Source organism: Fomitiporia mediterranea (assembly GCF_000271605.1).
Source record: "Fomitiporia mediterranea MF3/22 unplaced genomic scaffold FOMMEscaffold_6, whole genome shotgun sequence".
NCBI lineage: Eukaryota > Fungi > Basidiomycota > Agaricomycetes > Hymenochaetales > Hymenochaetaceae > Fomitiporia > Fomitiporia mediterranea.
The window spans coordinates 2,194,122-2,219,052 of record NW_006760391.1 but is presented as its reverse complement, the minus strand read 5'-3'; the positions used below and the strand labels follow the sequence as shown (position 1 = coordinate 2,219,052).

The 24,931-nt window shown below is 48.2% G+C and overlaps 11 protein-coding genes across 11 annotated transcripts; 4 read left to right on the top strand and 7 right to left on the bottom strand.

The window, feature by feature from the left end:
* Positions 1–286: 286 nt before the first annotated feature.
* FOMMEDRAFT_20195 (root hair defective 3 GTP-binding protein) lies at positions 287–3,248 on the bottom strand (the record flags this gene model as incomplete). Its single annotated transcript, XM_007266675.1, has 10 exons — positions 287–497; positions 557–623; positions 704–1,289; positions 1,346–1,484; positions 1,541–1,917; positions 1,971–2,169; positions 2,220–2,800; positions 2,861–2,935; positions 2,995–3,092; positions 3,148–3,248. 10 exons carry the CDS (start codon positions 3,246–3,248, stop codon positions 348–350), a joined length of 2,373 nt encoding a protein of 790 aa, XP_007266737.1. The 3' UTR covers positions 287–347.
* A 340-nt stretch (positions 3,249–3,588) lies between these two features.
* On the bottom strand, positions 3,589–4,307 carry FOMMEDRAFT_20194 (uncharacterized protein). Its single transcript, XM_007266674.1, has 3 exons — positions 3,973–4,307; positions 3,762–3,920; positions 3,589–3,695 (listed from the first exon to the last, which is right to left on the bottom strand). The coding sequence occupies exons 1-2, from the start codon at positions 4,101–4,103 to the stop codon at positions 3,851–3,853; spliced, it is 201 nt and encodes a 66-aa protein (XP_007266736.1). The 5' UTR covers positions 4,104–4,307; the 3' UTR covers positions 3,589–3,695; positions 3,762–3,850.
* A 37-nt stretch (positions 4,308–4,344) lies between these two features.
* On the top strand, positions 4,345–6,263 carry FOMMEDRAFT_20193 (uncharacterized protein). The gene is made up of 6 exons (XM_007266673.1): positions 4,345–4,523; positions 4,575–4,663; positions 4,720–4,862; positions 4,914–4,974; positions 5,029–5,101; positions 5,152–6,263. The coding sequence occupies exons 1-6, from the start codon at positions 4,452–4,454 to the stop codon at positions 6,049–6,051; spliced, it is 1,338 nt and encodes a 445-aa protein (XP_007266735.1). The 5' UTR covers positions 4,345–4,451; the 3' UTR covers positions 6,052–6,263.
* Positions 6,264–6,416: 153 nt separating this feature from the next.
* Positions 6,417–7,676, bottom strand: FOMMEDRAFT_28620 (glycoside hydrolase family 16 protein; the record flags this gene model as incomplete). The annotated part of the gene is made up of 6 exons (XM_007266672.1): positions 6,417–6,490; positions 6,547–6,601; positions 6,666–6,987; positions 7,053–7,123; positions 7,189–7,418; positions 7,478–7,676. The coding sequence occupies 6 exons, from the start codon at positions 7,674–7,676 to the stop codon at positions 6,417–6,419; spliced, it is 951 nt and encodes a 316-aa protein (XP_007266734.1).
* A 756-nt stretch (positions 7,677–8,432) lies between these two features.
* FOMMEDRAFT_123180 (2 beta-glucans in both donor and acceptor sites of Gh16 Laminarinase 16a) lies at positions 8,433–9,989 on the bottom strand. The gene is made up of 6 exons (XM_007266671.1): positions 9,595–9,989; positions 9,312–9,535; positions 9,167–9,249; positions 8,777–9,101; positions 8,664–8,718; positions 8,433–8,613 (listed from the first exon to the last, which is right to left on the bottom strand). Exons 1-6 carry the CDS (start codon positions 9,794–9,796, stop codon positions 8,540–8,542), a joined length of 963 nt encoding a protein of 320 aa, XP_007266733.1. The 5' UTR covers positions 9,797–9,989; the 3' UTR covers positions 8,433–8,539.
* Positions 9,990–10,796: 807 nt separating this feature from the next.
* FOMMEDRAFT_134171 (UV excision repair protein Rad23) lies at positions 10,797–12,346 on the bottom strand (the record flags this gene model as incomplete). Its single annotated transcript, XM_007266670.1, has 7 exons — positions 10,797–10,910; positions 10,970–11,323; positions 11,372–11,563; positions 11,624–11,962; positions 12,017–12,096; positions 12,145–12,244; positions 12,305–12,346. 7 exons carry the CDS (start codon positions 12,344–12,346, stop codon positions 10,797–10,799), a joined length of 1,221 nt encoding a protein of 406 aa, XP_007266732.1.
* Positions 12,347–12,525: 179 nt separating this feature from the next.
* On the top strand, positions 12,526–14,967 carry FOMMEDRAFT_168108 (uncharacterized protein). The gene has a single exon (XM_007266669.1). The coding sequence runs from the start codon at positions 12,595–12,597 to the stop codon at positions 14,677–14,679; it is 2,085 nt and encodes a 694-aa protein (XP_007266731.1). The 5' UTR covers positions 12,526–12,594; the 3' UTR covers positions 14,680–14,967.
* Positions 14,968–14,995: 28 nt separating this feature from the next.
* On the bottom strand, positions 14,996–16,352 carry FOMMEDRAFT_168107 (CPS1 protein). Its single transcript, XM_007266668.1, has 6 exons — positions 16,245–16,352; positions 16,119–16,184; positions 16,015–16,065; positions 15,697–15,948; positions 15,557–15,632; positions 14,996–15,500 (listed from the first exon to the last, which is right to left on the bottom strand). The coding sequence occupies exons 1-6, from the start codon at positions 16,270–16,272 to the stop codon at positions 15,422–15,424; spliced, it is 552 nt and encodes a 183-aa protein (XP_007266730.1). The 5' UTR covers positions 16,273–16,352; the 3' UTR covers positions 14,996–15,421.
* A 1,010-nt stretch (positions 16,353–17,362) lies between these two features.
* Positions 17,363–18,761, top strand: FOMMEDRAFT_108108 (uncharacterized protein). Its single transcript, XM_007266667.1, has 3 exons — positions 17,363–17,487; positions 17,534–18,149; positions 18,203–18,761. Exons 1-3 carry the CDS (start codon positions 17,383–17,385, stop codon positions 18,745–18,747), a joined length of 1,266 nt encoding a protein of 421 aa, XP_007266729.1. The 5' UTR covers positions 17,363–17,382; the 3' UTR covers positions 18,748–18,761.
* Positions 18,762–18,955: 194 nt separating this feature from the next.
* Positions 18,956–20,807, top strand: FOMMEDRAFT_168105 (uncharacterized protein; the record flags this gene model as incomplete). The annotated part of the gene is made up of 4 exons (XM_007266666.1): positions 18,956–19,197; positions 19,254–19,356; positions 19,407–20,288; positions 20,348–20,807. 4 exons carry the CDS (start codon positions 18,956–18,958, stop codon positions 20,618–20,620), a joined length of 1,500 nt encoding a protein of 499 aa, XP_007266728.1. The 3' UTR covers positions 20,621–20,807.
* Positions 20,808–21,237: 430 nt separating this feature from the next.
* FOMMEDRAFT_123168 (uncharacterized protein) lies at positions 21,238–24,917 on the bottom strand. Its single transcript, XM_007266665.1, has 11 exons — positions 24,742–24,917; positions 24,594–24,686; positions 24,383–24,535; positions 24,168–24,326; positions 23,960–24,110; positions 23,481–23,886; positions 21,725–23,406; positions 21,569–21,667; positions 21,479–21,511; positions 21,375–21,418; positions 21,238–21,277 (listed from the first exon to the last, which is right to left on the bottom strand). Exons 1-7 carry the CDS (start codon positions 24,910–24,912, stop codon positions 22,110–22,112), a joined length of 2,430 nt encoding a protein of 809 aa, XP_007266727.1. The 5' UTR covers positions 24,913–24,917; the 3' UTR covers positions 21,238–21,277; positions 21,375–21,418; positions 21,479–21,511; positions 21,569–21,667; positions 21,725–22,109.
* Positions 24,918–24,931: the final 14 nt, after the last annotated feature.

Genomic DNA, 24,931 nt, shown 5'->3' with positions numbered 1-24,931 from the left:
GTCTATCTGTCAGAAGGTTTAAATGTCCAAGTTGTAACATTTCTCGCAGAGATCGAGCGGGATGATCTCAGGTAGCTCAACAAGCAAGGTGACGGCCTGATGAACATGGGTAAGCAACGAGGACTTTAGTCTGGGGTGGCTAGAATTAAGTAATCCACTTACCGCCTCGAAGTTTGTAGGCGAGAAGGATGCCCGCAAAGTTCTGCCTGTGGGAACCGACTCGGTCTTGTGATGTTATGAAGCAATACATAGAAGCAACTATGTGTTTATTATTAAAGTTCCTTAATTTATTGCACAGCGCGAATGGAGAGCATGCATGTGAATGAACAACGGCTGGTCTAATAAGGTCACAGAGGCTCTGTTCTCCGGCGTCGTAACTCAATCGATTCTTCGTCAGTGTCGTTATACGATTTACGCGAATGCCCGTTTTGAACGGGCTCTGTCAAAACAGGTGCCACAAATTGTTGTCGCAGGCGTTCCGTGGCCTGGTGCTGAACCTGAGTATGCCGTAAAGATCAGCGTCAAGGGACGATAGGTGTGTTAGAAAAAATCGCACTTCGTTCATTACTGTCTTCGAAATTTGAAGCAAGGGCCCCAATAAACCGAGCTTGATGATTATCCATCTGTTACGAAAAAAAATAAGAGTGTGAGAAAGCATGCCTTTGATTCAGAAGAGAGCCCAATTAAATGTTAAGACACGCACGCAGAAGCCAATGCGCATAGCACGAACGCAAAATAAAGCGGGTTGAAAAGCACCACCATAGCCTCGTTCCATCCAAGTACGACCAGGACTGCGTACATCCAGCCGGGTATCTGTGCAATGCTAGAAACCGTGGAACGTTTCGCTTCGACATAGTAAGCATCAGCATCCTTGCGGAACCGAGAAGTGATGTCCAAGATTCGCGTCTCAGACAGAATGGTCAACGAGGAATCGAAATCATAGACTTCAATTTGCTGCTGCGATTCATCCGGCTCTCCTTCTAGAGCATCATCGGGTAATTCATATGCGAGCGAGGGATCCTGGGGTTTGATCTTCGCGTACAGAGGAATAAGCTCAACGGTCTGATCGCGCGCCTTCTTGAAGGTGCCGTCAATATCATCGTCAGGTTTCCATACACGGGGAACACCATGCTCGTCGTATCTAAAACGCTCTTCAAAGTGCGTCCGCAGCTTGCTGAGTAAAACAGGTTCTGTCGTCTGCTCATCGATCTTCGCTCGAAGGGCCATCCATGCGCGCTTTCGTAGAATGGCCAGCGATTTGGCATCTTCTTCTTTGGTGCTATTAAAACCTGAGTTTTACGCGACAGTCAGTCAAATGGAGTAGCGGAAATGACCAGACTCTCACTTCGAGCTTTGCTCAAATAAAGGTTCTCGGCCTTGTCTAATGTTTGTCGGAAGGCTATTAGCACTTTGTCCCACATGCCTGGGGTTGGGCTGCTAAGGAGTAATTCAACAGGCTCAGAAATCTGCTTCTTCAAGGCACGCTGTGTGAAAGTAGCAAGGTTAGTCGCGGGCGACATTCTAGATTCGCTCGGCTCACCTCGATGGAATTGATCATCTTTTTCGTCTCATCAGCACGACATTGATCAGCAACAGATCCCATCTCCTCACGCAGCAGGCCCAGTTCGTCTTCCCAGACCCAATCGGTGTCTTCCAGCTTCGCTTCCTTTGCTCCGTTAACGAAACGCTTCTCGCACAGTTCCCTCGCCTGCGAACAGACATCTGCGAAATTGTAACCTTCGACACGCATCCCTTCCTGCATCTCTTTCTTAAATGCAACAAGAACAGATTTATGAAGGTTCTTGAGTTGACCAAGGAACAGTGGTGATAGGACGGAATCAATGACATTTAGGAGATCCGAGCGTTTCCGCTGATATACGCCCTGATGATACCTTGAAGCATCCTTGTCATAGCGAGCTTGGAGAAAGGCAATAAACAGCTAGTAACACGAATTTTACTCGGACACTTACAAATTGCTCGTGACTTCCATTTCCTCATCATGCCTCCCAAGCCATCAACGACCCGACCTGCCTCAATGGGTCGACGCTGAGGCTTTGCATGTTCGTTGAATTCGGCAAGAGCTACGCTTGCAATCTCGTCACAACGGAATTGTGCCAAAAGCTCCTGCTGAGTCGGCAAATCGAGATCCTTGTTTGATTGGACTTGTTCCTGTAATACAATTAGAATCGACACAGTCATTAGAGACAGGAGACACAGACCCAAATCCCCTCCATATACAAAGCTACACCGTCTGCAGGAATTCTCTTGTGGTATGCGGGTTTGAACACGTAGTCTTCGTTGCTCTTATTCACGAACCTCCGTCGCAAAGCCAGCGTTTCGCTTTCAAACTTCTCCGCCGCCAGGATTTTGTGCGGAAGAGCTGTGAAGCTAAGATCGAAATAGTCCGAAAGTTTGCAGTCCGAAAGTTCATCAGGTTTAGACAGGCTCTCCCATATTCGATTTAGGTCTGTTTCAAGAGTTGAAGCAAGGTTGGCAAGCGGTGTTGTCCCAATGTGGTCGCGAATGACGAAAAGAAGTAATGTGCGCTGGCCGGTATCCTCTCTCTTCCCAAAAAGCCCTAAGTTGACTTCAAAGACGGTCTTGAGCAAACCCATGTTTGCTCCCTGATATAAGCCGACTTGATGCTCCCAAAGGTTAATAATGAGCACCTCCGATGAGGCAAGAGAGAAGAGGGCAGATTTTCGTTCGAAATCTTGGTCTTCTCCGCGTTCTCTGCCGTCTGTACCTTCGACATCCATAACTAATGCGTTCATGCCTTTACCGCGGCACATCCATATACCTTGACGTGACGAGTTAAGCTATCAGTATATATAAACTTTACTCCAGACTAGCGACGTACCCTTGGTTGTCTGCTTCCGATTTTTCTCATTCATAACGTCAAAGTCGGTTCCAAACAAGCGATTCAAGAGCGTGCCTGCGTGGCAAAAAGAACTATTCAACCGAGCTGTTGTGCTGAGCAGACTGGGTACTTACTTTTTCCCGTGGACTGCGAACCAAAGACGGCAACGATATTATAGTCAAATCCCGCTTCACGTAGACCCCAATGGTCCATCTGTGCGCTCAACTCCTTGCTATGAAACTCGTTAGCATCATGACACAAGCGCGTCATATACTTTAGCCACTGACGTGAAATTCTTCTGGTCGTCGATGATCTGCAACCTGGCAGCACCATCTCGCGATGTATTGGCATTGCCGTTGGGATCTCTTCCAGTAGCTTCTTTAGACATAGAGAGAAAACAGGATATAGGAGAAGTTTAAGTGAGTGTAGCGTATTACACACCTCTTACAGGCAGTCTCCTCAAGTCGTTGAGCAGCCGCTTTTCGTAGTTTGTTCGCACGGTTACTTTCGCGTGGTAATAACGTGCCCTTTAACCTCGTTTAAATTGTTATGCAGTCTGCCGCCGTTCTACTGCATCACTCTCATTTTTCGCGACTTTATTAATTCATAAACCGCAAGGCATCAAGATCAGAATAAGGTTAGTCATTGTGAAGGAGTACGTAAACTAAGCCATACATTTATGTGCCATAGGGCTAGGCATGGTTCGGAGGCCCGGTCCCCATAACATGTAGAATTTGCAAACGATTACCAAGAATTGTCTACAGGACGGCCTCTAATTAATTATCCATCTTTCTTGTTTGCTTGTCGGAACCCTCGTCAATGATCGCTGTGTATCGTGTGTTCTGTCCTTGAAGTCCGATTTACCAATCCTGTGTAACTTTGATCCTTTTCACCATTGTAGACGGCACTTAGAACCCCGAATCATCGATGGACTTCTACATCCAAGTCCTTAAGCGGAACTTGTGAGAAAGCCGATGTATCTTCATGGTTTCATCTGGCGTCGTTTCTTTGGCCGCGGCTAAGTGACACTGGATTCTCGGACGGGCATTGTTGTTGAAGAGCAAGTGCTTATAATGAACTAGTCTGATTTGCGCCTATTCATGGATCGACAGGCGACTAAGGGTGTATCTGAAGATAATCTCCGTGGGATATCGCCATTGAGAACCATCGATCGGTCAACGACACCGTGGTTGGCTGCATACCATGTACGTCTGTAGATCACTACCTCGCCGTGCCTTACCATAACGGATCGGCCAGCTGTGCTGGAGCGTGTCTTGCCGGACAGGAACTCAATTAGAATGCGTCGGCTTTCCCATTGTCCTCTTGATGCAATGATGCCAGGCGCTCTGCTCTCTCAGACAAATCCTCGAAGTGAAAGGGATCAAAAAGCGCATCATGATCCCATGTGCCCTACGCTCTCAAACAAGAGCTTGTACTCTCATGCCCGTGGCGCAAGCCAGTGATAGAACACTGAAACATCAGGCATAATAATAGTCTGACGCCTCTTTTCCCTTTATCTTCGGGCAGTCGGCCTAACACAGCGATGCGCTAAATCCCCGCTCTGGCGTTTTCTACGCCTACCCTTCGCGAGATGCGAGCTTTGAGGACTGCTCTTCCGCTGCTTCTCCTCGCAAGTCATGCATATTGCCAGGCGACACATACTGTAGGTCTATTCCGTACTAAATTTACCAGAATCATTGACCGAATTCACCAGGTGGTGGTGGGCGTCAAAGGAAGTTTTTACGATCCACCGACGACGAACGCACTGGAGGGTGACATTATAACTTTTGTTTTCGGTGGAGTGTACGTGTCAAACTTCGACTATAGCTATCTTATGACTGAGCCTGTCACACTCCTAGTATTCACGGGGTCACCCAGTCGTCATTTGAGCAGCCATGCTCCCCGCTTCCAGGCGGTTTCAGCAGCAGACTTCTCGGGCTGAACGGGAGCAGTACTATATCACCGCCGACATGGAGCCTTGTAGTTTCAAACGCCTCACAACGTACGAGAAAGATTTCATGTACATGGTTTCGCTGACTCAATGTTTTATCAGCGATCTGGTTTTTCTGTGAATCAACGAGGCCAGAATCCCATTGCAATGCAGGGATGGTTGGGTGAGGCAATTCCTGCTCTCTGGTCTACTATATCCTTGTGCTGACCCCTTTAAGCACTATAAATGTTCTTCCAGATATGTTCAACCAATTTCAATCATCCGCGAAAGTTGTAACTGGGACTCCTACGGTGAGTAGTTTCGCACGTTGCGTAATACCGGCGTTTAATCAGTTTTGCAGCCTACACCTTTGGTAGCATTGACTGGTATCGGCGCGTTTGCTACAGCGAATCCGACGACATTCTCATTGCAATCGTCCTCTGCTTCCGGCTCATCAGATCCGGGTCAAACGCAGAGCATTATCTTGCCATCCGCATCAGCCGAAACCTCCAATAAGAAAAGTGTTCCTATTGGTGCAGTGGTTGGAGGCGTAGTGGGTGGTGTCGCTGTCGTAGTCATTGCTGGCTTTCTGTTCCTTCAGCATCGCCAAAGAAGCAGAAGGACGATTGAAGAAGAACATCAGTATATCACGGAGAAGGATCGTCAATCTCTGCCCTTCCGTCGCCCTAAGCAACGCGTCATGGATTCTGATATGTCGGATTCTGGATCGAGTAGAGGCGATGTGGGGCAGCATCGGCCAGGAAGTCTAAGTGGGACATCGTCGGATTTAAGTACCACTAGGTTGACAAGACAGAACTCCAGTATGAACACCCATCCGAACATCCACAACAGAAATATCAGCTATGGAAGCGACCAGGATTACATTGCACAGACCCGACATACCAACTTGCAATGTGGATTAAGCCCAGTTACAATCTCAGATGTGTTTAACCTATCGCCATCTCCTCACCCTTTTGCACAGATACCATATACCCAGCAGGAGGCACCACCACCGGAATTGTCTAGCCGTCACGGTCCCACGGCAAATGTTCACAAGATTGCGAAAGAAGTCGCTGCGCTTCTTGGACCGGGAAGCGTAGCTCCTCCTCCAGGGCTTCACCCTCATCCACTTTCGGGATCCAGCATTGCTCACTCCCAAGGGCGTTCAACTCGCCAGCTTCCTGATCCGACACGGTATCTGCGACCAGCGACTGTCGTAGAAGAACCCGAATCACCTGGCTTGCCACGGTATGAACGATAGTGTCACTCATTTATTTACCCTTTCTTTCTTTAATTACCATTTTCTTTGCCAAAAATTGTCACGTCATTCATCCCATTCATGCATTATTTACCTCGCCTTGATGGAGTGATTCCATATTTAACTATTCGTTGATGCGTTATATTTTATTATCGGACTATGGTGGATGGTGGTGGATGTGCAACTCAATACATCGATTGGGTATATTCTCAAACTCGTATCATCACACAAACTTAATGCGATATACATCACTAAAAACCCAAAAGGTGTGCAACTATCAAAGACAAGGATTGCAAAATCGAAATGAAATGTTCACCCCATTGCCCAACCAAACAAACCAATAGATACGGCTGCCAGTGCAGTCAGCCTCAGGGCGTATAAACACGGAGGGCGTTTATTTGCCAAAACGCATTTTGGAAAGAGGTTGGATTTGCGTCGACGTCTTAGAAGGCGGGAATCAGCGAGGAGTTGAATAAGGATAGGCACGCTCATGCTTACAGTCATTGCATGTGCTGGCACCACCGCACAAGAATGGGGTACCAGCCCAGTCTCCCTACAATATTCAATTAGAACATCAATAACGGGGGAGGCAAAGGAGCGGGTCGAGTCAGACGTACACAAAATGTCAAATCGAAAATAATATTATGTGCATCAAAAAATTGAGGCCAATTGCATGTATCGGTCGGAAACAGAGCCTCGGGCTCTCCCCAACCGTCAGGGTTCACCGTTGCTGCACCGGACGCAACTTCCGCAGGTACACTGGGGTCGTTGCGTGGCCAGAAATAGACAGCGGCTCCTGCTGCGTCGGTGCGTTTCAAGGCAAACCAGCCTCCTCCAACGCTATTTAGTGCGCTGCCGAAGGAGTTTGGTTTTGCAAAGTTGGTAGTACAACCTTGCATTATTCCGGCAAAGGCATCACAGTCCAATGAACCTGGAGACCTGAGGGACGAAGGTAAGAAACTACGTGGTTGTACGTTCAGCGCTATTCCTACCCCGTCATTAACCTTGTCGCTGGCATGGTACACCCTGCGGATGTGTGCAGTGCCGCGAGGTTCTGCGTTTGCAAATTTACACCCTAGTACGGAATCAAATTGGTCGTAAGTGTGCATAGCGGGAAAGTGAAAAGAGATCTATATTAACTTCGACTATATCAATCTCTCCTCCTGCTGGCCAAGCGCCCATATTGGTTGTCATAGTCCAGAAAGCCGGCCAAGTCGCACAACCCTCAGGCATATGCTGGACGTCGAGAACTATCACAGCGTCCGTATACGAGTTCAGGCTCGTGATCCGTACAGAATTACGTCCGCGCGGCGTAGATGCATCTAGGACCGTTGTATCATCCGCTCGCATGAAGAACGTACTTCCATCCACTTGTAGTCTTGTGTAAGCCGAATATGGTTAATTGGAGGGAAGATAGAGAATCACATACCATATGATAAGCCTTCAGCTATAGCAGTCTGCTGATCTACATAGTTTACGCGTCCATGCGATGGATCGTCGAAGGTCTCCCACCGAAAACCTGAGAAGAATCCATCCCCTATGAAAGTATCTCTCAGATTGAACTGCGCTAGCACGGATGGTGCCAGGAACAGAAGCAGAGTAATCAAGCCCCGAGAATGGGTGAACATTATAGTAGTAAACGCGGAGGATTGACTGTATGTTTACTTGGAGTCACTTGGGCACAGAGGTTTCTCTCCTCTGCTCGCCGGACCAGATTTATGAGGCCACCTCGACGAGCTCCGAAGAACCATGCCGAAAGTGAAAGACAGAGGCATCAAATATCGACAGGGACAAGATGGCCGACAGCCTATAGAGTTGGCAAAGCGAGAGCAGATGCAATTTACGAACATGGTCTAGACAGGGGCACACGAGAGAGCTTGTAGACATGGTAATCATGAAAGAACCTCCATGGGAGAAGAACAAGGTACAAAGTCGTCAGCTATGATGCGCGGATCAACAAAGCTCTCGTAAATCTTTGATGGACCTGTGTTATGAAGCGTCGGAAGAACATGATGTTTTTCTGATACCGTTGGCTCTCTGGAGGAGAGTCCATACGCGGTAAACCGACAATCAATCTTTTGGAATGGTATTAGTAATCGGCGATCCTCAGCCTCAGAAATCTGGCTGGCTACACTTTTTAGGCGGAGTATGAACTTAAAGTTAGCTGCTTGTTTGGGTAACTTGTAATGGTTGTGGACGCTGTTATCCAATCCTGGCCGTTAGGTGCAAGCTCAATACATAATTAGGCATAAGGGATCGCAATCCGTATATTGTAAATTATATGCAAAATGTATTCTATTTACAGCTCTTAACAAAATTAAGCAAGTTTGGTGGAATACGACCTGAAAGTATAAAAATGTCTATGATTAGAAAGGGAAGAATTTATAACAGACTATTCCTAGAACGAAAGAAATCTACACTCCAATAATCTATGAAACAAGGTGTAACAAGGCACAGTTAGACTTAAATGCTGTTCGACCTGTACTCGAGTTCAAGGCGTGTATACTCGGACAGCGTTCACTTCCCAATAAGCATCCTTAAACTTGTCAGGATTATTGTTGACGTCTGGGAGAAGCGGATTAGTATATGTGAAGTATATGCCAGCAGACACTCACAATCTGGGCACTGAGCACCACCACCACACGAAAAATCACTGCCAGCCCAGTCTCCCTACAAAAAATAAAATTCTCTTCAGATCGATTGCACAAGGAAGAAAGAAACTACATACACAAAACGTCAAATCAAAAACAATATTATGTGCATCAAAATGCTGCTGCCAATTACACGTATCCGTAGGGAACAGCGCCTCAGGCTCTCCCCAACTATCACCCGGGTTCACCGACTTTGCACCACTCTTAATTTCATTTGGCACCTTTGGGTCGTTGCGCGGCCAGAACCATACCGCGGCCCCGTCTTTGTTTGTACGCTTGAGGACGAACCACCCACCCTTGACGCTATTTAGAGCGCTCCCATAGGAATTGGGCTTGGAGAAGGTGTTACCGCAGCCTTGGTTACTTCCTTGGGTTACGTCGCAGTTTAGGTTTGCTGGCTTCCTAAGAGTTTTGTGAAGTTCACGCGTCTGAGTGCTGTCAATGTAAAACGCCGTGCGTGTACTTACCCTGTTTGTTTCCTGTTTCCTGGCATCGTACACCCTGGGCCCGTGTGTAAGGTTGCCAAGTTCTGTGTACCTGTATTTACACCCTAACGCGAAATAGAATTAATTAGAGAACGTTCAATGAAGCAATAAGAGTCGATGTATCTACCTCGAGGATATCTATTTCCCCTCCGTAAGGCCACTTGCCTGCAGTGACCGTCCAAAATGCAGGCCAAGTCGCACACCCCTCCGGCATATGTGCGACATCAAGCACGATCACAGAATCCGTGTACGTGTTTTGGCTCGTAATTCTAATAGAATCACGTCCGCGCGGTGTGGATGCTGTAAGCTTCGTCGTAGAGTCCGCGCGCATCACGAACGTATTTCCATTCACTAATAACGTTAAGTATAAAAGAACCTGTGTGGGAAAGGAGAATTGATATGTCGCCTACCATATGACAAGTTCTTAGACTTAGCAGTCTGCTGGTCCACATAATTCACACGTCCATGTGTCGGGTCATCCATAGTCTCCCACTTGAAACCTGAAAAGAATTCATTCCCTACGAAGTTATCTTTCAGATTGAACTGTGCCAGCACAGAGGGCAAAAGAATCGGCAAGAGAACTAGGAAACCACGAGGAGAAGAACCGAACATAACTATCGGAATGTCAATGCACAAGCTGTTGTCTTGGTAAAGGTTCCGCTACTCTGCTTCAGAAGGCCAGCCTTAAGATACCTCAGCATTGAAACCCAGAGAAACTTGTTGAGAGCAAAGGGCCAGGACATCGCATGCTGACAAGCTGCAGGAAGGATAATAATTGAAGAATTGGCAATACGAGAGCAAGTGCAATATGTGAATATGTCTTGAGCAGCAGCAATCGAAGAGCTCGGGAGCATAATTGTCTTGAGGGGCCCTAAGAGAAGAACTAGGAACAGGAACAAAAACATCAAATGAGATACGTGAGATCTGAAGAAAAATATTAAAAAGTAGCTCTTTGCAAAAGCGTAGTGTTCCGAGAACACCCAAGCCATCATAGCTCACTTAGACACTATGCTTGACGTCAATGTGTAAGTCCGAGAGCCGCAGGAGAAATCGATCTAAATCTGGCTCAGTTTCAGTACGCAACAGGCCAATGTTCGAACTTCCTCTCCCACGAGTAATGTCTTGTGGAAGCACAAATACATTACCCTTTTTCTTGCACATGGAATGAATGCAGGGCGCTCGAGGATTACTGGTCCTCACACTTGCATCTACTTGCCTCACACGCAAGGCAATCTCGGACACTACGGCGTCTCGACCCGGCGGGCTCGGATGCGCTTCGATACCGTTCTGTCTAATGTTAGCACTTTGCACTATAAAACGCCACTAGTGCTAAGTATGTCTAGACACGCGGAGCCGTAGCGGAGGAGCAGCAGGAGACTGCAAGGGACATGCAAACACGTGCAAAACCTTACTTTTAACCCACCGACTCGTTTATAAGCAAAACTGGGAGCAAACAAGTGTGACCGTAGACAAAAAATACAGCCGATTTGTTCTGTTTCAACAAATACAATTAGTCGTGAGATAGTTCGTGAATGAAAAACAACGAGAGTGGGGAACAGGAACGGGAGTCTGAATACATAGTATCGGAAGAAGTGAACTCAAACAATTCCTTTTACTCGTCTTCGAACCCGTTTTCAAACAAATAATTTGCTGCCATCTCCTCATTCTTATCGCATGCGAAATAGGCTTCCACCACTTGTTGTCGTGGGAATCCGAGCGCCTCGAGCTGAACGGAACATGTGAATTCCTTAGTTTTGCTACGATAAACAGAAAAAAAATACTCACTCTCTCAATAGCGGCACGTTCCTCTGGTGTTACCTGCAAGACAGTTGCGCCAGGTGGAATGCCACCTTCACCACCTTCACCTTCCTCGAGTCCACCCTCACCACCTATAGCACCAAGCAGCTGAAGCAGTGCTTCGGGGTTTTGCTCAAGGTATTGAGCGAGATTCGGGTTGGATTGTGCAATCTGTTGAATCATAGGTTGAAGTAGCGCGGGGTTCTGCATTACAGTATTGCGGAATTGCCCAAGTTGTGCGTCGCCACCACCGAGACTCTCAATCCCCGCTCCAGTTGCGCCTAAGCCAGCTGCACCACCTGGGAGGCCACCACCGTGGTGTTGCTGTTGTTGCTGGGCGAGCTGCGAACGACTTTAAAGCAGGTTCAAAAAGAAATTGATTTTACTTACCTGAAACAGGTTTTGAGGTGCGGTAGGTTGAGGTGCGGGAGCAGCTGCAGGTTGAGCTGGCGCTGCTGCCGGTACTGGTGCCGGGGCCGCAGTCTGTTGGGGCGCTGGAGCCGGATTAGTCGCGGGTGCACCGGGTGCAGCGGGACCAGCGGGACCAGCGGACGACTCCGCATCGAGGTGTGCGGGTATGCCCTTTAAGTATACATTCGTGAGCAAATTAACGAAGCCAGTACACAACTTCGTCATACTCACATTCATAAGATACTCAACGGCACGATCTGGATTGTTAAAGCTTGCCTTCATAGCTCTCATTACCTGCGCCCGCTCAAACCCCATCTCAATCATGTTTTGTATTGATGCTTGAAGGGCATCGCCGCTCAAGAATGAAGTAGTGTCGCCGAAGGCGCGTTCCTGGGGAGTGGCAGCCGCGGGAGATGCAGTAGCTGGTGCCGATGTCGACGATGCAGCAGACGTCGAAGTAGCAGCGACGGGAGCGGCAGGAGCAGGTGCTGGTGCAGTCGCAGGTGTGGCCTCGGGTGCCTTTGCTGCAACGGGAGCTGGAGCGGCGGCAGGTGCCGGAGCGGCTTTGGGCTAAACATAGGGCTATTCAGCAAGGGCTGACCAAGTTCTAGACGCGATTCGCACCTTTGAGACCATCAATACAATGAAATCGGTTTGCTTAATGTTATAGGACTTGATCTGAGCGTCATCCTGGAGTATCTTGCCTATGTATGCGTTAGATGGGGTAATGAATACACAAAAAGAGCGTATACCTGAGTAGATCAGTTTCTGCAGCTCTACTGGGTGCTGGAACTGTCCGGCAATTTTCTGTTTGAGTGAGGCGACTGTATCTTCCTCCTCGACGTCGGAGATCTACGCACGGAACTAGAATGAGATTGCCGACCTTTGATCGAGCACATGGTGAATACTGACCTTGAAGACCTTTCCTTGTAAGTTTTTTATCGTGAGCTCCATGAGTGCTCTGTGTGGCAAAGGAAATGGTGGTAGGAGAGAGAGAAGAACTTTGGGCTTAGGTGAGTGAAGTGGATCGTGGACGAGACTGACGCGTTGCCCGTGGCGCTTGTGCGAATCGCCTTCTATATCCGGCGTTCGGCCTCCACTTCCACTCATGACATTGACAGTGACACGCCGACGCGGTAACTCTAGCGCATGCCTAATTGCCTTCGTCTCTACTGAGCTCTAACTTCAGACTATAGTCCAACATGCAAGAGGAACCTGGAGACGACTACATACGGCGCATAGCGGGGTATATCAGAGAGAATGAAGTCAGACTCGCTCATGCAGGCCTTGGTCGGAGACGAAAGGCTCATAGCGTCCCCAATTATTCCATATTCAATCCTCTGGGATGGGTCGGCCTTGCAGACTCGAATGCTTCGCAGAGTCCAGTGGTCCTGTCCATGGACACCCACCATTTATTCTACCTGCTCATGCGCTTGGAAGCACTCGGCATCGATATTGGCACACTTGACGTCCAGCTCGACGACCTGTCGCGTCCCCTGAGCTATATTGACGTTGGCCTCGGCAAGGACAAGTCCGAAACTCTTTCCATCGCAGAGTCCTTCCGGTCATCCTTCTCTGCCGTCTCTAAGCTTTCTCTGGGCAGCGCCTGGTGGTCCAGGACGGAACCCCGTACAGTCGAGGACGAACTCAAGTATATTTATAGCTCCTTTACCAAGCTACCTGCTTTGTCCATAACTGCGCCAGGACCTAAGGTCGTTACCGAGCTTGCCCACGACCCTCCTCTTAACAATGCCATCCCGCTAGACTCCTTCAAGTTCCTTCTGAGTCTAGAATGTGTAGACGTCGATCCTCGTGCACTGCTTGGATGGGACAAGCTTGCAGAGTCACTCAGGAGTTTAACAATAAAGAGGAGTGGTCTTGACAACCCGGCTCACATATTCTTGGATGCCGTCGTGGACGATCAACTACGAAGAGAAGGAGACGCAACAAGGTCGAGAATACGGAAGTTGGGACATCGTGTATCACACCGTGGATTCCACAGCTCGAATTTACCGGAGACAGTCCAGGAGGAATCCGAAGATGATTTATCGGAGGAATCATCATCAGCACCCGTTCTGTCACGCTTGTCGCCACTCAAATGGGCGTTCTTGAAGCATCTCTCACTTGCGGACAATGCTCTGACCACTATACCCTCGTCCATGCTACCACCGTTGACATCCCTCACTCATCTCGACCTGTCCTCCAATCTCCTTGTCTCCATCCCTCAACTATCTCCGCTGTACAACCTAACATCTCTCAATCTCTCCGACAACATGATTGATTCCGTACTCGGCATCTACAAGAAACTAGGCCAAGTTCTCGTCCTTAACCTCGCACGTAACCGGCTCGACTCCTTATGCGGTCTCGAGCGTCTCATGGCGATAGAGCGTATCGACTTACGAAACAACGTTATCGACGAAAGCGCCGAAGTAGGGCGACTTGCCGTACTTCCGAACATCTCGGAGGTGTGGATCGAAGGCAATCCCTTCGTGGAGGCGGAAGAGAATTACCGAGTACGATGTTTCGATTATTTCTGGAAAGAGGGGAAGACGATCATGTTGGATGGTGCTTTACCCGGGTTTTACGAGCGAAGAAATCGTACGGCGCCTTTACCTGATGAAGTCTCCCCGCCCCGTGTACCTGTTGCGCCTTATTCGCCGCCTACTCTTCCTGTCGGATCGGCCGCCGCGAGTAAGCCGCGTGCAGATAGCCAAATGTTGTCTTCGGGTTCTTCGTCGAATGTACCTTCACCAAGCTTACAACCTCTGGTAGCGAAACCAAAGAAGAAACGCAATAAACGTATAGTAGCATTGGACGGCGGCGAAAGCGATTATCGAAGTAGTGAAGATGGTGGAAGGATAAGATCAGAACCCCAGCGGGACGCTCGTTCCAAATCGCCTCCCGAGACTCTCCCAACCGCTCAGGAAGGTTCACCACAATCAAAGGAAGAAGCACCTATTCGACGATCTCGTCACTCACGCTACCGGACCGAAGTAACCACCCCCATCTCTCCTTCCATTGACGCCTTTACCTCAACCTCCCCTCGCTCCGGTACAGCAGGCAGCCTAGGTCGCCGCACAAGCAGTACTCGACGGAACAGGCTCTCCGCATCCATGTACGAACCACCCAACGTCGAACCCAACGAAACCGACTCAACAGCGAAGCAAATGCGTGATGCTGAACAGTTCCGTGCAAAGATCGAGGCGCTACGCGCCGAGATGGGTGATAACTGGCTTCAAGTACTGAGTCAGACACAGCTCAGATCGGAACAATCTACGAAACGCTAGTCTAGTCTAGTCTAATTCTGTCTGGTTCCCTTTCTCTTCTCTTCAATATTAACATTGTGCACTTCCTGTTTGCCGTTTACTTGTTTATGCAGGCACGTTTGAAACGTCCTTTTATAATTTGTTTAGAATAGTTATGCATGTGTATGCTTTGTTATTATCATGGCTTTCTTCAGCTTTATATGCAATAATTCTTGCGTATCAAATTTTTTATTCCAGCTCATCGGATTTCATATACCTCCTATTTTTCACGATATGTATCATGATTCGGATGTCAATAGAACAATTTTAAGAGAGGGAAGGGAACCAATTAAAGCGTGCAGACTGTCCATCCAAGCTTGAGCATGATACACAAAACCCTCCATTAGTAACGAACGCATATATAACACAGGGTGCAAAGGCTGAAGAGCTAAAGCCAAGTAAGGAGAAAAAGAAATGGTAATGACATTGAACAAAATCGAAGAAAGACAAATCGAAAACTAGAGAGATGAAGAGTTCAAGATTGGGGGTAACCAGGTGACATTAGAGGTATGAGGTAGCCGTTTCTGCGGAAAGAGCTGGAATGCGAGAAGACGTGAATAGCAGAGATGGGCAGAGATGGGCATGATTCAGCAACACATGTACGGGCGTGAATGATTATGAGGGGAAGAAGAAGGGAGAAATCGGAATAGCCACGTATCGCACATATGCACATGACCAAAGGGAAACCGTGAGCTCAGTTTTGACAAGCAATTTTATGACCGAATTATGGCTGGCGTTGCTTCTTAACATTTTGTGATAGCCACTGGAGGCCCTCGAAAAGACCCTCGCCAGTCGTCGCGCAACTAATTGAGAACACATTTAACCCGTAGCCGAAAGCATATTCGGAACGGACACATACCTCGGGTGCACGTACCACGATCGGTCTCGCATGCGATGCAAACCGAGCTTCTCTGTTACTTCGGCGGGAGACATTGCTAGAGACGAACAAATGAGCTTCAACTGAGGCGAGTAAGATTGCAAGCAGAATAGAAGACATACCTCCTGGTAGATCTTGTTTATTCGCAAACACTAATAGTAGACAGTCCTTCATCTCCCTGTCGCTGAGGATACGGTGTAGCTCCTGCCTTGCTTCGTCAACCCTGTCCCTGTCCTGGCTATCAACGACGAAGACTAGTCCCTGAGTGCCCGTGTAGTAATGTCTCCACAATGGCCTAATCTTATCCTGACCACCGACATCCCATACATTGAACTTGACATTCTTATACGTTACAGTCTCGACGTTGAAGCCGACTGGTAGAAATAGAAGAAAGTTGTGAGCATCGCGATGAAAATAATTGCGAAGGTCGAGCCACATACCAGTTGGAATGGTCGTTACGGATTGGTTTAACTTCAGCTTGTATAAAATCGCTAAATGAGGCAAGGTTAGACGATGAGCATCTCCTGAGTCGTGGAAAACATACTAGTCTTTCCCGCGGCATCGAGCCCGAGCATCAACAATCTCATCTCCTTGTTGGAAAACAATTTGGCTACAAGCGTCACGTTAATTTCGCATAGACAAGGGTCAAATAAGCGCGATAGGGACGAACCAAGCGCCTTAGACAGGTTGGCACCCATGGTAAAGTCGAACGAATTGTTGAAACGAGCGGCAGGAGGTGGGATGCGCTGACTGGCAGGCTAATGCAAAGAGGAGAAGCTGGTTGTGGTTGGAAGTCGAGAAGGGCCTGGCGCGGAAAGAGGTGCGTGACACTGTCACACTCACAGAGTCATTGCCACGTGATGGATACAGTCGTGGCGTCCAAACCACACTCAAGTTGCGCTTGCGTTTCAACCGTGAGTACTTACTTCGGCTCTACCAGTCTTTCGTCTGCTACATACGAAATTAGGTCCTGTAGTTCTTGAGGAAGAGATGAACTTGACGCAATCTTGGCTTCCTTGATTTATTCAATTAAACGGGTGATGGTGACGACGTCTTCTTTGTTTATCTCAGTACCGTCATCATCTCGGAACTATATTTATGCAGACACAATGATATTTCCAAATAATTTATTTTCTCGCGAGCGCTGAAATAGCTGGTCCTGGTGCAGCTCTTTAACCGACATGATAGCAAATAATAGTGATCGTTACCCACACTATTTCGTGTTTCTTCTTTCACTCGTTTCACCAAATAAATCGCATTGGCTCTCCTTCTTCGAAGGCATATCGCAAAAAAAAAAAGAAATGATGCTCTAAAGCTATAGATGAAGACATGCATGTGGCTGAGTGGAGCATCGCGCCTCAGTTTTGAAATTGCATAGAGGGTAGTCTTCTAATCGAGCGCTCGCTTTGCTGGCATAAAGTGGAAGTGATTACGCCAGGAACGAGGCATACGATTTCGATGCTGGCTATCCATCGACATCGACCTAGAGTAATCGATACGGAGGAAGTTCGACTTTTGCAAGATATCTGGTTTGTAGTGAGTTTAACCGTCCGATTGATTTCCGCCATGGAGCACGTGCTATAATATTCCCTATACGGGTCAAGCGAGTCATGGCTTTGATTTACACTTCTTTCAATCATCTCCAACATCTGAGACCCCAGGACTCTGAAGTATCGAGTTTTGTCCTACACCTATTAAAAGCATACTAAAGTTTCGTTCCAATCTCGGGTGCTTGCCTTCTCGAAGCATCATTAAAAAGGCAGCTTCGTCTTCACCTGTGTTCGAATTGCAATACACTGTAAAAAGCGATGCCCGCGTCGATAGCATCTCTTCCTCCTCTTCCTGCAAGTGGAACATACATCCAGTCTATCCGGGAGTCCTGTCATGCTCTGAGAACAACATCGAATATAAAAGTGAGCTCGGTGAACAATCTCCGGGACATCAGCTTATATACGCTAGATCGAACGCGAATCGATCGAGAGACTTCTTTTATCAGCCTCATTTACGGACAGCTTCCACAGAGTATCAAAGTCTCATGGACTTGCGTTTCCGCTACAATTCCCCTCTGCGGTTTCGGAACTCAATCTTATCGCGATCCTTTCCTTGCTCAATTTTGCTTCTGGATATCGAGTACCCCTGCATGAGCAGACGGGACGCGGTGCATGGGACAACATTCGAGCACTCGTGCTTTCATTGTATATATCCGGCACGTCTGGTGCTGATACGGATTACTTGTCCGCAAAGGGTATGCAGGCTATCACCTCGCAGACTGTCGCCGAGCAAATGCGCGTGAGTATGCACGTTGAACGGCCTCATGAGAGTATTCCGGGAGTCACAATCGGAGAGCTCGGCGGACCAATGTATGAGCTTGTGAAACTAATTGCGCACACGCTCAACGAGACCGGGAATGTACTCGTGAAGGCGGGATATCCGGACCTTGGTACATTTGTCTTGGAAGCATTGAAGAACGGCGAAAAAGCTGCCAATGGCGGCCCTCTTGACGTCGAGGTTACCTTGGAGCAAATCGTAAAAGCAATACCTGCTTTCCAAGATATGGCGGTTGTGCATGGACAACGTAAGTATCACCCACAATTCGCCATTTTCGCACTATTTATCACTAGAATATAGCCATATATTGCTTCAAGAAAGCACTATTCCTCTTGGGCGCGATCGAACTTCGGTTCGGATCGTCAGATCCCCCATCAATCCCTATCCCTAGGACGTCATCCTTCCCTGTGTACACTGACAACGTCCTGCCATCAATGCTGGTTCACTTGGGAGTCTTAGATTTATCTGATGCTTCCGATTCCCTCTCGTCCGTATTTCCAGACCACTCGACCGACTTGCCAAAGCTATTGGCAAAGTCAGAACCTGAATCCGAAGTGGTAGCGAAGCTTCCTAAAGCTCCGCCCGTCGATGGACCTGCGCTCACTACAGAGCAGGCATACATTCTTCGAGCATCTGCAGTCGATGCATGTGAAGTGATTGCCGAAGTTGCTCATAGCTTTGATCCAGCTACGCTCGAGGCAAAGGGTCTTCCCGCGAGTACGCAAGAATGGATGGAGGAAATGACCTTGCAGGATATTGACTTCTGGCTATGGGCGGTGGCAAAGGACAGGCGAGACTATAGGCGCTTGGAAAGGTTCTCGTTGAGAAACACTGTCATGTTCTGAGCCATGAACATTGTTTGTATAAGGTTACAATTTGTAGTATTGTACAATGTACAGGTATTTTACTCTCTCTGAAAATCGGAGATCGACGCGTCACCGCACGTGAATTTCCTCATGCATGATTTGAGACTGTGCCTTGCGCGTCATACTCGTAGAGTCATAAGCACTCCTTAGCTCCTACCACCATCTCGTCTGCCGCATGGCCAAGTCGATGGCATCCTCGCCGTCGGGCGCATCAATAGATACCACCGAAGCACAAACACTTCCTACTCTGACAACTTTCCTGAGAGACGTGCCGCCGCAGCTTGTTGTGCTTCTTGCGGAACTTGGTCCACACATTGCAGCTATACGCAGGGTAGCAGAGGCGGCGAGCTGGAAATCTGAACATGCTGATAGTTGGATTCTTTTGGGTTTATGGTGGGCTGTGTGCCTACTATCGGAATTCACGTTAAGGTGAGCGGCTAGGTCTCTATGTGGTCGTGAAGACGGCTCCTGAACTCGTGCTCCAGATATTTTCTTATTATTGCTGTTGGCACGATATATGTCTATTTATCCTTACGACCCCCTACGAAATCACGACCACCTGTGACGGAACAAAATTTGCAAGCAACAGTGAGCTCTGTCCCTTTTCTTCACCTATTCATTTCACAAATACCTCGCAGGTCATCGATCTTTCCGTCATTGAAGCTTTGCTACCAACTCTACCTCGGCCGTATCCATTACAATTGAATGTCCTGGCACGGCTTGTCGCTCTTGCTTATCTTCCCTCTCTCGCTCTGACCTACTTTGTGCGGCTCAAATTTCTACTGGGAGTATTTGGAACCATTGTTTTCATTTGGAGGGCACACTGGGCAGCTCACGTCAGAGAAGCGGTCTGGCGTAGCGCTTGGTTCCGACGAGGTCTTGCTCGTGTATGGTCTTTATTATCAGGCCAGCCTTCTCAACCTGTCGTATTGTCGACGTCTTCCTTGTTACGGACTCTGGACACGTCGCATTCTGTGCGCTTTCTCATCACTGTCTACGAGAATCAACGCTGGTGGGTTGGTCTAGATTGGACAGCGGCCTTGCTGCCAAGTGAGCGCCCGCCATGGTGCTCTGCCTCTCTCGAGCCTATACAACCTCCGAGTGTGTTTGCTCTCCCGCCCCCTACATGCTCATTCGTGGGCGATGGCAAAGGGGGACTGGTCAAACGAACGGCAACATGGAATTGGGACGAAGGTGAATGGAAAGTCTCCGTAAAGAAGGACTTAGGCCTAAAAAGGGTGGAGAAAGAGCTTCCTGCACTGAAGGAGGACACGACGCAGCATGCGAATCGTGTTGGCAAGGCGAAACAGAAAATATATGAGACTGGTCAGAAGTTAAAAACTCATCGAGATAGCGATAGCAAAGATGTTGACGAAGTCGCAGAGGATGACACGGATCCCACCGAGGCTGAATCTACCTTACAGGAAGCCGACCCGGACGAACAAATAACGGATAATGACGGGTGGGTATACGGCGATAATAAATGGAAGGCCTTCAGTGGTAGCGGTGGTCTTGGAAAGGTACGCTTTTGTAGTCATGTTGATTCTGAGTTGTACTATGTCTCACCCTTTGTCTACAGTATACACGATTCAGGAAATGGACGAGAGTGGCACTGCTAACGGAAGTAGTCGAACCTGCTTCAGCAGTCGAGGCACACACGTTCGCAGCTGAACAGCAAGAAGCATACTCGACTGCTCTTAGAGAAAGACAAGCAAGCGTGAGCAGTAGGCGGTCATTAAGCGACAGTCGACGCTCAATTGACGAGCAGCGCGATGGGGAAGACGATCGAGATTCTAATGGACTGCGCCAGCGACTGAAAGCGGCGCTGCGAAAATCGTCGATGACCGTGTAATACTGGACCTTGTCACGTTCATTGTACTGCGTTTTTGTTGTAACTGCTTGGGTATTATCATTTTATAATGTGTATTTCATGTTTTGGGAAAGGTTTATTATGCGTTTCAAACTTAGCTGATCAAACAGACGTTGCAGACTAATACAGAAACCGATATTCACCGATCCATCGAAAGGATTGGTTTAACCCCATTACCCCCATTACCTTCAAAGGCAATTGAAGAGTTCTTCTGTCTGTATTAATTGTTTCTACAAAATGATTTTGAAGACACTGTGAGTTGCTATCTAAGAAGCACGTTCATAGTGCTTAGGTGCCCTCGGGATCGATGGGTTATTATCTGTGAGCATTTTTGGGAGATGCCCATGTTTCCCAGCACATGTTAAATACAATGCTATAACTTCAACTCAGTACATGTTCGAAATTCTCGAATTACACCATTTAAATTTATGGATTAACTTGGACGCGTGTCTATTTCTTGATTAGGCGTCGATCTCTTCCTACGTTCTACTTCTTTCTCTAGCTTCTTGAGTTGAGAATTTAGAATGTTGAGACAACGAGCGATCAAGCAATCTGGCTCGTTATATAGAGTACGTTGGTGTACTCCCGCGCGGTTGGCCAGTTTACGAAGCGTTGCAACAACGTCGGGCAGCGAGAATGGTGAGTACGAAAAGTGACATTGCTGTTTTTCAATGGTTTCCCATCCAGGCCCGTCATTCATGTATCCTGAGTCAATACGCTAAACATCGGACTTCAGATCAACGCCAACGCCTAACGACGGAACTGAAAAATGCAATGAAGGTGCCTATGTATTCTGATAAAATGCTTTTTATCACTAACACTTTTTAAATTCTTTTCCAGTCTAAAGATACTTTTGCTTCGACGGTCTTACGGGTAATTTGTCGTTTCTCCCTCAGGAAAAAACAAAGAGGTCTCTGACAAACATTGAAGTCCGTTTTGGCAGAAGTATACTCAGCAGATAAGAGTCCATCAGGACCTATCTCCAATTCACAAGTAACATCCATTGTGAGGAAAGCCATAGCTCGCCGAGTTAGTGACACACAACATTTTTCTACACTTCACTTGATCTCATGGAACTTTCTACAGGCTGATGCTGCAGGAAAATACGCCGTCGCCTCACGGCATGAACTTGTAGAATCTGAAATGCGCGAGGCCCGCTTCCTGGGAACACTCCTCCCTCCGTCCATGTCCGAAACCGAAACGGACGACCTATTACGCAAGATTGCCGAGGAGAAAAAGCTCTTAGATCCTGGAGTAGACTCAAAACGAGCAATGGGCATTCTACTTAAGACCTTCTATACACAAGTTGACAAGGCGCTTGTCGACGGTAAGGCAATCAAAGAACGTGCTCAGGCGTTACTTGAAAGTAGATAATAGTAGTGGTCTAGATGGCTTGAAATTTTATGGAAGATTCAATAGTAAGCAGTACTCTACAATACAAGCATAATTCCTCCAGTCCGGCGGTAGAACATTAAGCTCCGGTTTCAATGGGCTGAGGAGGTTGAGCCTCACTATTACCCGATCCTTCTTCAGTAGGCGCCCGTTCTGCTGTAGACGAAGTCCCTCCCGAAGAATTCTGAGCTCCTTCTGCTGCGGAGTTTTGTGCATTCTGGGTGGAAGAGGAAGGTGTAGGGAACGTAGAACTCGAACTACTTCTTGGTAACACGCTTCGACATCGAAGAAGATCCATTGCAATATGTGCAGTCGTCGTTTGAATGTTTTCTAGGATGCGTAAGCGCTCGTCTATCGCCTCCCGCGTCAGCTGGTCGAGCACCCGCAGCTGCTCCTCCGTCACTGTAAGAGGAAGCTCTTGAACACTCTGCCGCATGCCCAGTCCCGTAAAGCGTTCCAACCCAATGCGCGCTGCACGTCCGGCAACCCTCTCCGAGGACGACCTAAAGCGGGGTAGTGAAAATGACGAGATCTGCGGATCATAGAGCGGAATAAGAGTAGGGGCGGTTTGTGTTCTAGCGGAATTATTTGATCCTGGTGAAGTACTACTCGGAATTGAGGTCGCTGCTGGAATGCTGCTGCTCGGCGCACTTTCCGAGGCACTTCCGTTAGGCGCCTGAGTTCCCGACTGCGTAGGCATCCGATCGATTGGCGTTATCGAGCCCCGTCGGATAGGTGGACTGCTGCCTAGAGGGTTAAGACGCCGTAAAGCTGCTGCCGCTGCTGCTTCTCGTGCATTTGATTGAGGTGAAGCCGCCGGAGAAGTGCTCTGCGCCGTAGATGCACCGACGGAGCTTTCCTGACCTGCATTCGGAGCCAATTCTGCTCCGTTTTCTGGGTCAGGCCGAACCGTAATCGTCTGTGTAGATTCGGGCGGTTCGTTCCGCTGAACATTTGGTGCCTCATTATTGGCGTCACCCGGAACTTGAGGCCAAGGATGCCAAACACCATCGGGAGCAAAGAATCCGGCAAATCGCTCGCCCTGTGCAGCCAGAGGTCGAGGATAGGGAACTGCAGGCTGACCGAATACCGGTTGAAAGCCTTGCTGGACAGCTGCATAGCCGTTGGGTTGTTGGACTTGGCCTGCAGGTGGAATAGGCGGAAACTGTCCATGGGCAAAGGGTGGTAGCCCCGCACCACCCATAAGTCGACCAAGGATGCCTCCACGATTGGCTTGTTGATCCGGCTGCCATTGGAATGGCTGGCCAGGACCCATGGCATTAGGGGCTTGTGGGACTACTCCAGGCTGGACCCGAGGAGGGACAGGTTGTCCATTTGCTTGAGTCGGCTGGTTGGTTTCCAAGACGGATCTTCGGCTAAAGATTGGGCGTCAAGCACAAGTCAACATGGTCATGAATGATTTACGTATGAAATAGAAAGATGTGCATACCAGGTTGGGCAACTTTGTTGGCGTTCTAACCAAGAACGAAGACAGTAGAAGTGAAAAATGTGGCCGCATGGGAGCTTTTTGGGCGTAGTATTCGGACCGTCCTGCACACTTGGAGTTTGAGCCTGTTCCCCGGCAGCCTCTGGCTGCGGAGTTACTGTAGGATGAACCATCTCTTCGCGGCAGATAATACACGTTCTGTCGTTCATATTGCTTAGCTCTTCTTCCGTAGCATTCGGGTATCGTTCATCCATATTACGAGTTGCCGTGCGATACCGAATAAGATCCCGAAAGCGCATGATGAACGAACGTGCCGTAATGTAAACATCCCGGACAATGTTCAACGGAAGCCCATAGAAAGTGAGTACGATCATAAAAAATGCCATATATGTCACAAGCTTGAGGAAGTCTTGGGGAGGAGAGGGGGAAGTTGGGTCAGACTGCAGTTTGAAAGGATGCATTGCGAGATTTGTTGAACACACCAGTTGCAAGCTCGACATAGAAGACTAGCATGCTCTTATCTTCCCAAGGCGGTGCGTTTTCTCCGCCCCTCAAAGATGCACGTCTAAGATCAATTAGAGCAATAACATACTTCGCAACCGAGTTGCCTAAACCAGCGAGTAGAATTGCATACTATGAATTTGTAAACTGGTTAGATGCCACCTCCTCCTGTTTGTATAATTAACTCACTTCACTAGCAAATAATACTGTTCCTCCGACGCCATGCGTGAGCATGTTCTCAACTGTCAAAAGAAAAACTACTAGATCGGTTGCCCAAAGGAGACCGACGAGCGCATGAATGCGAATATGGAATAGTAGAGGCGGTCCGGGATAAGGTCTTTGGTCCATCTGGGCAATAGTGAGCGGAATTTCCTAAAGTTCGAGGGGTCAAGCGCCCAACTCACCCATTCTATCCGATCCGACAGGAGCCAATGGAAGCATTTTGTGAATAACAGAAGACCGAACATTAGAGCAAACGGAATGTCGAATTCGTCCCGGAATATGGTAAATGCTAGCAGTGATTCAGTTACAAAGAACCACATTCTGTCATACAGGCGCTAAAGGAAGACAAGTCAGCTCATAGATAGTTATATGTGAAGGAGAGATTAAGCGCACTTCAACCTCCATAGGTCTCAACGGTCCGAAGAATACTTGCTGAAGCAGACGCCCTGCCAGTAAAGCAAGAAGTAGACCGAAGTTGGCAATTACCTAGGTACATGTTAGAGAGTTCACCAACATATCCTTAATAAAATTAAATCCTTACGACGACAGTGCCATTGCTTTTAGAGAGATAAACTGCCACAGAATAGAAGTTGCTATGTCGCTTCAAAGCGTTCGCGACGACTGCCAAAACAGCTGCAATTGACAGAGCGGTATATAGGAGGACGCGGTGAGATGCAACTGAAGACGCGTAATGTTGCAGTTGGATGGGCATCTTCGCCACCCACGATGGA